The sequence below is a fragment of the Aptenodytes patagonicus genome, chromosome 18, assembly GCF_965638725.1.
Source record: "Aptenodytes patagonicus chromosome 18, bAptPat1.pri.cur, whole genome shotgun sequence".
Classification (NCBI taxonomy): domain Eukaryota; kingdom Metazoa; phylum Chordata; class Aves; order Sphenisciformes; family Spheniscidae; genus Aptenodytes; species Aptenodytes patagonicus.
In genome coordinates this window covers 5,957,055-5,970,293 of record NC_134966.1, presented here as the reverse complement: position 1 = coordinate 5,970,293, position 13,239 = coordinate 5,957,055, and the positions used below count along the sequence as shown (strand labels likewise).

The 13,239-nt window shown below is 46.9% G+C and overlaps 1 protein-coding gene across 1 annotated transcript in view; it reads right to left on the bottom strand.

Annotated features, from left to right (window-relative positions):
• Window positions 1–13,239, bottom strand: part of COL27A1 (collagen type XXVII alpha 1 chain) — a 161,881-nt gene that overhangs the window by 138,999 nt on the left and 9,643 nt on the right. The window contains exon 3 of the mRNA XM_076355186.1: window positions 7,088–8,529. Coding sequence (XP_076211301.1) covers window positions 7,088–8,529 — 1,442 coding nt within the window. The remainder of the gene's footprint in view (window positions 1–7,087; window positions 8,530–13,239) is intronic.

The following is a 13,239-nucleotide window of genomic DNA, read 5'->3' as shown; positions in this document are numbered from 1 at the left end:
TAATTTGCCGTTCCTTCAGCCTTTTTTTTTTTCTTTTTCCTCTCCTGAAGGGTAAGAAGAATAAGGTAGGATGAGTGGCTAAAAGTTGCCAGCCACCATGGTAACTGCATAAGGCAAGAGTGTGACCATGTACAAATTAGAAGCAAGTCAAGGTGGAAGAGGACTGGGGTAGCTGGATGAACACAGGTAGTTGTGAAACGTGACGCACTGCAAGACCACCTTCTAGCTTCTCACACAGTTCCTTGGTAGTTGGATTGGATGGGACACGTACTGTGCCTTCCTAGTGACTCATTTCTCCTTCGCCCTGTGCCCTATACGTATGCTCCTATATCATCCAGCTCAAATTCTTGAGCGAGAGGCCCACGTCAGACAACTGCCTTTGCCTGGAGAGAGCAATATTGCAATGCACACAAAGGAAAATGCACATCCGCGGAGGCAGCCAGAGAAGACTAAGACTGGATCAGGGCCCAGCTACTTACAGATGATGGATGATGAACAGCTACTTACAGATGATGGATGCAGTCCCACTTAAAACGCAAGGCTCCAAGACATGGCAAGTAAGAGGTGTCTATCAACGAGCCACCACGCAGCAAGCCACTAAGAGTCTGCCTGGAGGTAAGGCCCATGCAGTCCCTACGCTCACCAGAGACATCTCCACCCTCACCCCTAATGCAGGGAAGAGTTAAACTGATCACACAGAGCCTGTGTGGACCTTTCCGTTGTACCCCTTAGAGCACCCCTGGGGAATTCCATAGGGAGCAGTGGGAAGCGCTCAGAGAGGCAGGAAAGTTTCCTTTTCCTGGCAGCTAGAGGAAGATATCGCTTCTCTGCTCCTGCCCTCCCATTGCAGGGACACCTCATGAGATCGGCAAAGCTGACAGCCTCCTGCAGCGAGCTACCGTTCCGAGCACTTTGGTTCTTGTCTCTCTGGCTTCCTGCCTACTCCCTTCTGCAAACTGATGGCAGGGAGCACACACCCTGTTATCACACAAAGCAACATCAGAGATCAAGGAGAAACATGGCAGAAGCAGATACTCTCTCTTCTCAAGCCAAACAGCTGAACTGTTAACCAGCCTGAACAGTTCTGTGAAGCAGCTAATGGCAGCCACATAAAAGTTTAACCCTTCTCGGTTTCCCACGGTAGCATTAGCAACGATGACTGATCCCACCAAATGATTATAGGATTTATTCTAAGCTGCTGCTGGGAAACTTTCTGGCGCAGAGGGGACTTTTTTTCTTAGCTTTTTGAGCTTCAAATTGCAAACGGAAAATTAAGCTAAGTTGTCTGAAAGGGAAATACATCGGACCCCGAGGACAAGAGAAATCTCACCATTTCCTCTTGCTGCCGAGATCAGCCCGTTTATACCTCTGCCTCTCCCACATCATGACCCTCCTCACACTGCTTCCTCTGCCCGCAGCAATGCCACTGGGAGTTAGCTGCCTTCAGATCTCAAAACCTGAGCAAGGCTGAACCTGTTCCAAGAGGGCTTCAAGGAAAGCACAATCGGTACAGGAATTGATGCTGGTGATTTGGGAAATGACTTGCTTCCTTTTGAATGACTACTGAATCAACTTACTTAGATAGCAAAGTATTCCTGTAATCGTTTCCCCAGGGGCAAGTACTCAGCCTAGTAGCAAATAGCTGACAATTACGCAGGACACAATTCAGCTCATATTCCAGTGCATGCTGATAGACTGACACATCCATATTTTAGGGTCTCTCCAACGTACTGCTGCCTACCCTGTTCTGTACCCCTGCACAGCATTAGTGGCACAGTTCTCCTTTATCCCAGAAACAGTTGCGTTTCAGAGGTGGGCATCCTGCAAAACACCGCAAGGACTGAAGAGAGAATATTCTTCTTTCTCAGATGCTAATGCACGTGCTAAAACCCAACTTAAAAGGGAGTTCAGAAAATGCATCAAAAGCTTCTCCTCACATTGGCATCAAGTTCTGAGCAGTGACGTTACCCCTGCAGATAGAGAACCTGTATTGTTTTCTTCCTGGAGAAGGATGAGGCATATTTCACACGCAAGGCCACTACCACAAACCCACCGTTCAGCCTTGTACGGCTGGAAAGCACCAGCACGGAGGGACTGAGCAGCTACAGGGGCAGCATTAGAATTAAAAATCCCCTGCTCAGGAGAACAGAAGAGGAGGAGAAGACCTCATCTTCAAAAGACATGCCAACCCCGCTTCACGCTGTCCTTGCCAGGCACTGCAGAGAGAGGGAGACAGGACCTAAACTAAAACCTGGCTTGAAGTACTGCCTAAAACAAATCTGCAATTTTGGGGAAAAAAAAAATCCAGCACTTGGGTTACTTCCTTTTTCAAGGCAGGCTTATCGTATTAAATTTGGACACATCTGGGTTTCAACCAGTCTAAAAAGAAAAAGCCCTCATAATTCTGGCAGGAACAGAGATGTTGGTGGAAAGCCAGTCTTGTAATATGATTTCCGCAATAGACACAGATGTTTATTCTAGGTCTGTACAACACCTATCACAGAAAAGTCCTTGTCCACAATTGGATTCCTAATAGAGTGGCAGCGCAACACATAGCAAAATATTAGTATTCCAGCTTGATGAAAGCAGCTTTTCTACAGAGACATTTCAGGAACAGTCTCTGCATGAGGCACTTCAGACTCTTGAGCAATCTCAGACCTTGGAAGGAAGTCTGAAAGGCTGAGAAGAAATAGAGGGATCCCATACTCTATCACTCACTGTCTATTTTTAAAGATTTCTAAAAATACCTGTATATATTTATTCAATACATCCCTACATACTTTACAGCACATTTATCTCAATCACGCTTTCAACTACTGCTCTTTAAAATGAACTTTGTCTTACGCAAATAGAGCTCTCTGATGCTTAGTCATTTGCCTGCAAGAAGATTTCCCTTTGGGGACAGTTCTGGTTAAATTAACAAAAAATTATGATCCAACTGTGTGAGTGAGGCTAAAACTTTTCCCATGTATTACACAAAGCGTGCGATCTCCTCTTTTTTTTTTTTTTAATATGACTCATTCATTAAGAGTCATTCAAACACATTGTGTGTTCCTTAATTTATCATAGACTGTCAGCTTGAGTAGCCTTTTCTGGTACAAGGAGGACTGGAAATAGGCACTTCATATTTTATCAGCGTTCCCAATCACCTCTCTCTCCCCTACCCACCGATTGAATTGGCAAGGATTGCTTCTTTATGAAAGGAGCCGGGCTCCAAGACAAACTGCTCGTGCAGAAGATGGCAGCTGGAGCAGTCTAGACTGGGGACGCGCTCAGAAACACATCTGCCTTTGAAAGAAGGCTGCCTGCCAGAGAAACGCCACACCTCTGGCTGGGCTGCTGCCACCAGGGTTCGAACCTGGGGCTCCTGGCCACGCACCGCGCCGTGCGGATGGAAACGGGAGGCTGCTGGCGCACCCGCCCGGGGACTCTTCCGACTCGGATATGCGGGGAGTCGTTTGAAACATGCTCGCTCCCTCCCTCCCTCCCCGCTCCTCTTGCGTTACTCAGTGCTTCCACAGCCTCTTAGTGAACTCAGCCCGCTCCTCTGCATGTTCAGCGTCAGGTATGGTTTTCTTGCTCTAAAAATAACCCTCAGACACTAGTCAAAAGAGTCAATATGAGGCTTTTTGTTTGCAGGGGCAAAAAAGCTATGGAATTACAGACTTCTTATATAGGAGGAGAAAGGTCCAACTTGGGGTACACTGTGTACAACCCAGCTAGACCCCAGGGCAATGGGTCTGCTGCAGCTTTACCACGTAACACAGAGCATGCACATCCCAGCAGGCAGTGCTGATGGGCAAGGGAGAGGGCTACAGCCCCCTAAATCTCCCCATCAAACCTGCTGCCGGTATAGACAAGCAAATGATACCCCATCCACCAAAGGATTCAAAACACCTATCACATCACAGCCTTGCAAGGGCTTGAGGGCTTGACATGCTGGCAACAAAATACGATTTTTCATATATTATTTTTCTTTTGTGGGTGTCCAAGCTACTTGCAGCCATGTGCTGGGGTCACGCTGCTCTGCAAGCTGGGCGATGGCCCGCTTGGCCCCACGCGGAGACGGGAGAACTCGAGCGAGGCTCGGTAGAGGTGCTGCGGGCAGCCGTGGGGATGATTCAGAGGGACATTTGCCAGCTGCTGAGTCAGTGCTGAGTTCCTGACTTAGCATGATGTTTGGGTGTTCTTTTTGCTATTTCCCCCCTCGAAAAGAAATGTAGAGCCGAGATCCCAAATGCTTGTGGTTATTAATGGTTCCCAAGAAATTTTTCTTTTTTAAGAGCACATTATCCTCCCTTCTCTAGCCGCCCAGAAAAACCCAGCATTCCTGAAGAATTAATGCTCTGCCGTTAGTTGCATGTGGGACGCAGCGTCTCCGTCTCCTGTTGCGCAGCACTGTGGTGGTCTTTCAGGACAGATTAATTCACGGAGGGTGTTGCCGTTTACTGTTAGGTGAACGGATCCTTTTAGCCCCTGGCTTGCACTCCTCTCACCACGTGGACCCCTCCCTCAAGTGTGGGGATGGGGCCCTTCTGCACAGCTAAGATTATACCACAGTTATTTTGGTAGCATTTACAAAGCCAGAATTGCAGAGACCGCAGTGCCTGAGTCATCACTGCCTCGCACCCCGGCTGTCAATCACATCCTGATTTTGGGATGATGAGGATGAGAGATGGTCTTTTCTCTCTAAGCGGAGAGCTGGACAGGCAGAGTGCTGCTGGCTGCCAGCCTGCCTCTGCCCATAAATGATTGCCAAGGCAGCCCCAATCCTTGCTGAAAAGGTAGAAGGCAGTTTCCCATTCACACTTCTCTGCCCAGCATGACAGTCTTCTTGAAGAGACCTTCTATCAGGCAACACAACTGGGAAAACTAGTTAATCATCTTATCCTTCCACCCGCGTGCCAAACTCCGTGTATGACATTCCCAGCCCATAACCTGCCCCGTCCAGGGAAAGCGCCGGGCTGCGATACCGTGCAGCAGAGCAGGAAGGCCTGTACTGACCTCACCAGAAACGCCTGCCCAGCAACACGAGGACGGCGCCAGGTAATTACTCAGGCACGGAGCATTTATCAGCGCTTGTTCTGAAACATGCTGGCCTGGCCATTGAAGTGCTACATTAATTTCTCAACATGTCATTCCCATTCCGGTCTTTTCTCCTCTTTCTCTTCCCACGTCAGAGACATCCAATGCAGTATGCTACAGAGATCTCCGAGCGAGTCACAGGAGCTATCAAGAACCACACGGCAGACAGCTCCAGCTGAGCCACAACCTTTCCCTCCCAAAGTGCCGACTTTGTTTCCAGCAGTCAAAGAGGGTAAGACCAGGCAGAGCCTCAAAATGTTCTCCTTTCCCTCGATTGAGGACTCCAGTTGTTCTCAGACGGGATGGAAAAATCCTGCCATCTCTTCCCTCAGCCCTCCACAGCCTGAATCCGTTTCTTTGCTATGATTCACAAGCTGAGAGGGATTTTCCACGCCAGTTCAATAATAAGCTCTTTACATCGCAGGGGGAAGTGGGGGCTTGGAGCTTGGTCACCCTCACGACACTTGCAGGGCAAGAAGGTGGAAAAGGCCAGGATTTCACTGGGCTCAGGGCAGGCCACCCAGATTTACCCCTTACAGGTAAGGAGTGTTTTAAGAGAAGTTCACAATTGCTGAATTTCTCCTCTTGGAAATATGCCTGAAATGACTCTCCATGAAACACAGCAGACTGCCCAAAGATAAAATCACTGAAGCTCATTCCGTCTACTCAGGGATTTAGCAAAACTTCTCCAAGTACAAAGACTACAACAGGGCTGCGTGCCTGTAAAGTCAGGCAGGAGCGCAGGGCTGCATCCCCCTGCCCGGGGCAGCATCTTCACCTCTCCCAGGGATGGGAACCTTCAAACAGAACACACCCCTCAGTGAGTCCCCACCCAAATTACAAGGAGAGAAATCACCACACTGCTTTGAAATGGGACAGGCAGGAAATGCAAACCTTGAAGGTGAGCACCCATTGCGGGCTTAGCCAAACACAACCATTTCACTTTAGGTGTTACTTGCAACAATGAGCAGCACATCTGCAGACACAAGTGCTGTTGATTGCGTTCCTTAAGCTAGTCTCAATATTTCCATTGTAAACCCTTCTTTCACTATTTTAAGAAGTCAGCTGTAAAAATTTGCTCTAGGCTGGAACTTGGCAACTAGAGACTCCGTCTGGGAGAAACTTATTTTACATGTACAACCCCTCTCTTGTATACACAATATAGCAAAAGGCTTGGGTTGGAACACCAATCCTCCTAAAAGTTGGCCAGTTTAAAGATCCTGTTTGCATTCTTACATTTGAAAAAAAAAAAGCTAGCAGGTAATTAGTGTGGCCTGACTGCTTTTAGCATTACAAAATGTGTGTATACTTTTATGATAGCCAAGATATACACCCTGAGAGTGGTTATTGTGTGTGGAATGCAGTAGTTAAATTTATAAAGGAAACTCTTTGCACATTTTAAGTGTGGGCTATAAGAAATAAAAAAAACCCAAAACCTTATACCTTAAAAAATAGAAGAGAGTTTGTTAAAAAAAATAAATCCTGAAGCAATCTCTGTACTTGCATTTGCTGAAACAGGGAACTTTTCTGGAAATGTGAATTTCAGGTACAAAAAAAATTAATAACCAAGGTTAAGAAATAGTTAATTTGTGGCATGTTTTTGAGGCACCTGGGTTTTCTTTGGAACATGACCAGCAGTTCTGCCCTCTTGGCCCTGAGTAAAACCAGGGGTGTGGAACAGAGCCCCAGCCTGGCCATCAAAATTGTAACCAGCAACTTATAGGAAAGAAGATGGGATTTTTTTTTTCTTCTTTTCTTAAATCTACCATTAAGCAGCAACTTTAATCACAAACTTTTAAGAGGCATCCACCATCACAGAGCACTCAAGTTTACACTGAGATATATGCTAAAATTGTGATCATCAGAAATGCAATAGTGCTTGGCTGTTATTTCGAGTTGTCACATTCCACTAAGCTTTATAGAAACCCTTGTAGGTTATGGTCTGCCAATCATTTAGCTGATCTGTGACTGGGAATAGTTAGCATTAAGAGCTTGAACTTACCTGAGGTCCTCTCTCTCCTTTCACTCCTGGATATCCCAGTAAAAATGGAAACGGAGTGGGTCCGAGGGGGTCAAAGATTTGATAGCCATCAGTCGCAGCTGGGGTTGTGAGGTTGAAGGCCTGTGCCCTGGCTCTGGAGACGGGACGGGCAGACCCCAGGGGTGGTTTGGTGTACACCAGAGGGACGTTACTAGGATCCACTTTCCTGGTGGGGGACGGCACGTGCTTCTTTGGAACGGGCCCGTTGCTTGGGTTCTGCGGGGTTTGCTTTAGGGTGACCAAGTGGACATTGCTGGTTGTGTTATCAGTCATCCTCCTCATTGGCTTTACAGTACTGGGTGCTTCAGAGGGCTCAATGGTGGGTTTTTGGTTGATCTTCTTTTTGGTCTCTTGTTTGGACTCCTTCCTGCTGGCCGTGGCAGGGCTCTGGCTTGTTGGTGGGGCCTTTTTGGAGGCGGGAAGGGGAGTTTTCTCCATGTGTGTGCTGGGAGTGGGCCGAGACACCCTGAGGGTCGTCACCGTCCCCCGAGGGACCGAATGGGTGGGTGGCTGTGTTTCAGTACTCAATGGAACAGGAGATGGGGCCACTGTGACTTTTGTGGCTTTGGTTTTCAGTCTTGGCAGCGATGGTGGGGATGATACCAATGCGATGGTTGTTGCACCTGAACCCCGAGCCTTGAGGGGTGCAGTGACCCTGCCAAACTCCAAGGATGGGGCAGCAGTGGTCAGGTTTCTCAGACCCTGCAGCGAGGGCTCCATATGCTGTGGGGTACTTGGGGAGGCACTGGGATCCCTGGGCAGGAGAGGGATGAGAGGGGGCAGGTTCGGCCGGTAGGTATCTGCTTGCCTGCACTGTTTTTTTAGGTATTTACAGTAATGATGAGCTGCCTTGGCGGAAGGATAAATATCGAACTGGCAGATGGCTCCTTCAAACTGCACGGAGTGCTGGTTCATCTTCCCAAAGAGGAAAGATCCATGTGGATCCAATGCCTCGTCCTTTTTAAAATGCAAATCCGCATGTACTCTGCGCTTCCCACAAGAAGTAAATAAAGTGACTGTCTGGCCACGGATATTGATGGCCATATTGTGCCACTGGCCATCATGGACATTGTAATCAAAATATACAGAGCGCTTGTGGCCCACATACACTATGATCTTCCCAGGCACAAACTGGACCCCCAGCTGCAGTTTTTTCTTTTTGCTCTTGACAGCAAAGAGAAAAGCATTGTTGATGCGGTGGGAGCAGAGGCTCAGCACCAGGAGCAGGTCAGTGCTGGAGCCTGCGGGGAGGATGGTGCTGACTGGTGCTTCGACACGTGCTTGCTGAGTGAAGATGACCCCTGATTTGAAAGGAATGACCCCTTGAGGAACTGTACGTGATGAGGACCATCCGCTTGACGGCCTTTTCCCTGACAGGCCCAGTCTTTGAAGGACATCCACATCTGAAAGGGAAACACAAAGAACATGTGAGGTGTTGGGCAACCCAAGGGCTGGATGGGTATGGGGGTCAAGCCAGTCCATGCAAAAGGGTAACAGGACACAGGAAACCCCAACCATCCTCTCACACACACACACATTCAAATAATCAGAATGGAGAGCACATAGCTCTTCTGCACATAGTGTGAGGAGCAAGTGCATGCTCAACTTGGTCATCAGCAATCACCAAAACGCATCAGCTCCGTGGTGCATCTGGCTAGCTGTCCTGTCCCACCAGGGACCAGCTCCAGATGTTCTGGAGGGAGCTGACCTCACTACAAGGAAATTTCCCACTGAGCACCAATAGTCCACTTCTCTGGGATTTAATTCTGAGTACTGACCACACAGCTGGAAAGGAATTTGAACAACAGACTGAGCTGGGATTGCAAAATCTTATATCCCCAGAAGGCAAGGAACAGAACTTTCAAAGGGAGCCAAAGCCTTGTATCTGTCTCTCTCCAAATTAGTAAGAAGCAGCTTTTGATCTTTGAGACTCTGGAGAGTTTAGGGAAGCAAAGGTACCTCCCAGCATGAAAAAAAATTGCACCTAGATTTCACCGAACTGCTTGAGGTTCTCAACAGCAGTACTTTTTTCCCAAAAGATCATCTTACAGCCTTAAATTATTTTAATAAGTTGGAGGAACCAGACTTGGTTTGTGAAGAGCTGAGAAATTAGTTATGGCTGCCACTGAACAGTAGAGGTAGGACTCGCCTCCAGCATTTGTCACCTAGGAGCTGGGTGCCTTGTTTAAGAGAAGATGAGAAGGATTGCTGTCCAGAGGCACCTATCTTTCTCCACTGACTCCGGGAGAAGTCTGCAATGGACAGACAAGCAGAATCCTCTGGTTTCTGGCCCCAAGGTCTAACAGGAGTCACACACAGCTCAGAGTCCAAGGCAGATTAGCAGGCAACAGCAACACAAACTGGAGCCAGCTGGCAGCAGTCTCAGCTGAACTACTTAACTAGGGAAGATGCTGAGGTCTACGTGAGAAAAGCTGCAAAGGTAAATGTGCCCAGACCTGAAAAAGGTGCTCGTGTGCCCAAAAGCTTGTTCTCTAACTCCAGCGCAAACATTTGGTCTAATAAAAGATGTTACCTACATGGTATAGACAGATAAAGGTAAGGCTATAATGATTACCATGACACTACCACTGTTGAAAATGAGCTAGGATAACTGTGTTTCCTTCCCTCTTCCCTGCCCAAATGCAATCCCCGTTACTCGATGACCAGCTAACTCTTGTGTACTTAAGTGCTCTTTGGGGAATCTAGCCTGGGCTGTATAATCCAAATGCTGATCTCGCAAGGTAAGAATTTAACAATCAGAAATGCAGCAGTGTCAATCATGGCAGCATGTCAGCTAACATCATGGGATTGCAGCTTTCCTAGATTAAAAAGACAAGTAAATCAAAGGTTGTCCAAAGAAAAAACAAGCTCCTTTTCTAAAGGGGCCTCTTTCACCCTTAACTATTAAATATTCAGCACAATACCCAATATTTGGAAAACTGGCACTTAAAAGAGATCCTCAGCATTGGCCAGAAGGGTTGTAGGCTCAAGCCAGTCTGAGGCCTGTAATATTGCTGGCCAGGAAAGGAGGAGGATAACGAGAAAACCTCTGTTCCTTGACTTTGGCAAAAACCTTGGCCATTTTTGTATGTAAGAATAAGTCAATCAATATTTACTTTGTCTGAGCTCAGCTTTATTCCCATCTCCCTTTTTTAAGGCAGCATTTCCTCATTGGACGTGAGGAAAAATGTCTTTACTGAAAGAGTGGTTAAACATTGGAACAGGCTGCCCAGGGAAGTGGTTGAGTCCCCATCCCTGGAGGTATTTAAAAGACGTGTAGATGAGGCACTGAGGGACATGGTTTAGTGGGCCTGGTGGTGTTGGGTTGACGGTTGGACTCGATGATCTTAGAGGTCTTTTCCAACCTTAACGATTCTATGATTTTCTAGCAGAGACTACCCTGGAGAAGATGCGTCAGATGTGACAGGGGATGGAAATTTTCACACTCTATGCAGAGGGGATAATTCACTGCACAGCATGTGCAAGTGTTAATAATGGTACTTCTCCCATACTAAGAAATCCTTGGTCCCCCACTGTTTTTCTGCCACATTGCCCAACGGGACTGTCCCTCAGCATAGCAAAGAGCCTTCCCCTCTCTGCACTGAATGGAGGAATCACAGCAGTATCTTCATACTGGATAATCTCTAAAGCCCATGAAATGGTAAAGGCCAAAGCCTGGCTCTAGCGAAGTCAAGTGGGACCCTTGACACAGACTTCAAAGTAATCAGGATTTATCCCTAAGGAAATAAATTTACCACTTAAACTAGGAGCTAGACTCCAGCTTCCAATTTCTACGTGTATTTTTAGGTTCTCTCCCAGACACAGACAGTGGTGTGTCTCTACTAGGCAGAGATGTTTTACACTCCGGGAGCTACTCATTTGGTAGCTGCTCTGCAAAGACATAAGGATGTTTCCCTGCTCAGAGGATGCCGCTGCTCTTTGCAATACCAATCCAACTGCCTCGTTAGCAACTGCATCCAACAGTCCTTAAGAAAAAGGAAAAAAAGCACAACCCAACCACTCCTTTCCCTCAAAACCCGCTAAGGTAGAGCCAAATTCTAGATGCCTACGCAAAACCTGACTAAAACAGACCTCATGCAGGACATGTATGTGGATTTTCCAGCACCAGGTCCAGGCACACAGCTCAGGACTCCTGTGCACCCAGCCCATCTGCCTCTCCATCCCATGCCAACTGCCCTGCGCTGGTGGGGCACATCCCCTGGGATGACGGGATGTCATCAACTAACGTAAAATGCAAGGTAATTTTGGCTTCCTTAAGTAGCTCCAAGTTTAGCAAAGCATTTTTTCCCCTTCGAATTTTTTCCTATGTAGATTTTTCCATCAAAACACATTATTTAAAAAACCATTCACTTAGAGCTGCCTGGCCCCAGGTGCCTTGAAGCTAGTTGCAACATCCCTGCAGCAACATTTGAGCAACTGGGAAAAACTTTGAGCAGACTGCGTGAAGTGAGATGCACGGAGATTCATGAACAATCACGTGATCATCTCTGAAAGAGGGGATAAAATGCTTTATTGCTCTCCTTCCCATCTCTTTCTTTCCCTCCCACTTTCCCCATGCAAAAATCTTTATAAGAAAAAGAAGTCAAAAGGCAGGAGAGAAATGACTTGCAGCTTCCTAGATTCCAGCAGCTGAGATGTGATGCCCACAGCTAAAATTGGGTTGAATAAACGCTACATTTCCAAAAGTTACCGCCCAGACCCTTAGTCAGTGCACATCGGATGAACTCACTAACCTCATGATCTTTTGGATTTGTAACACTTACGGAAAAATCACCCTCTGCATCCCCTGATTTTCCAGTGTGCAGGAAGACCCCTAAGCCTTATAGTAATAACGGCAGTGTGTTCAAAAGCCCATGGCATTGGCTTAATTTCATCCTCACACAGATCTATGAACAAGCTCTTACTTGCTTTTATAAGTCTCATGTTTGGAAATCCTGAGTGATAATATAGTCTCAGGTCACCAATGTTTCCTTACAGCCTTTGCTTCCTTGGAAGTTTTTACTTTCCGGTACCCAGAAGAGCAGCCTGTGTCTGATTGTGGGGAAACCAAGCAAGATTTTTTAAATTCCTTTATCACAGATCATAGAATCATAGAATCATTGAGGTTGGAAAAGACCTCTAAGATCATCGAGTCCAACCGTCAAAAGTATCTCAGAGGGGAGTTATCTGCCACACTAAGGTAATGCAGTAAGAGCGAAGTGAAAGAGTTTCCTTTAGGTTGATGGAAACAATTAAAAGACATGGCACCATCCCATAATTATCATGGGAGTAAAATGATGGATAGAGATGAATCTAAACAGCATATTAAAATCTACTTGAAAAAAAGGGACGCCAAGACACAGTATTTGTTCTGCCTCTTTATGAGCTGACATAAAACTTGCTCTGAAAACTGCTTGACTAAGTAATTCAGCCAGATGTTCACCTCTTTTGCATTGAAGCAGAATTTGGAAAATATTACATTTTTCAAAATTGCTGACGGCAGGGATGTATTCCCCCCCCCCCCCCCTGTAAAAAGCGCTCCATGGGCCGGCTTACAGCTGAGCATTGACCAACTTTCTATTTTTCCTTCATGTTTTGGAGACTAAGGGGAGAGCCCTGGAGCCTGCTAGCCCACTTATTGTTGTCTACTGATTGTGGAGGAAGCTGTTCAGTTCCAGCATATACCCACGTAAAGCATCCATGCGGAAGAGGTGTTGCTATTTTAAGAGGAGATGGCTCCTTTACAAACAGATGTTGCAGAGATGCTCAGCTCCCACTATCAACTGTAAAAGACGGATTTATTTTTATTTTTGTTGACTCTGAAGCTTTCTATCTCCTCTTGTGGGGTCACTGATTATTGTACCCCAACCTTTTGTCCTGGCCCCAGCAGCACTGGGGAGGGGATGCCTGGAGAAGGGGTGTAAAGATAGGGTGAAGGTGTATGATCACTCCCCTATAGAATACTTCCCCTACAGCCCAGGGACTGAGCCAGACGTAGTTGTTCTACTATCAACCACCCCTGTGGGATTTGTCTTCCTTAAATTTGCTTTTACTTTTAGAACTCACATCATTTCTGCATGCACAGCATCCTATGTGCCTGCACAGGCATGACC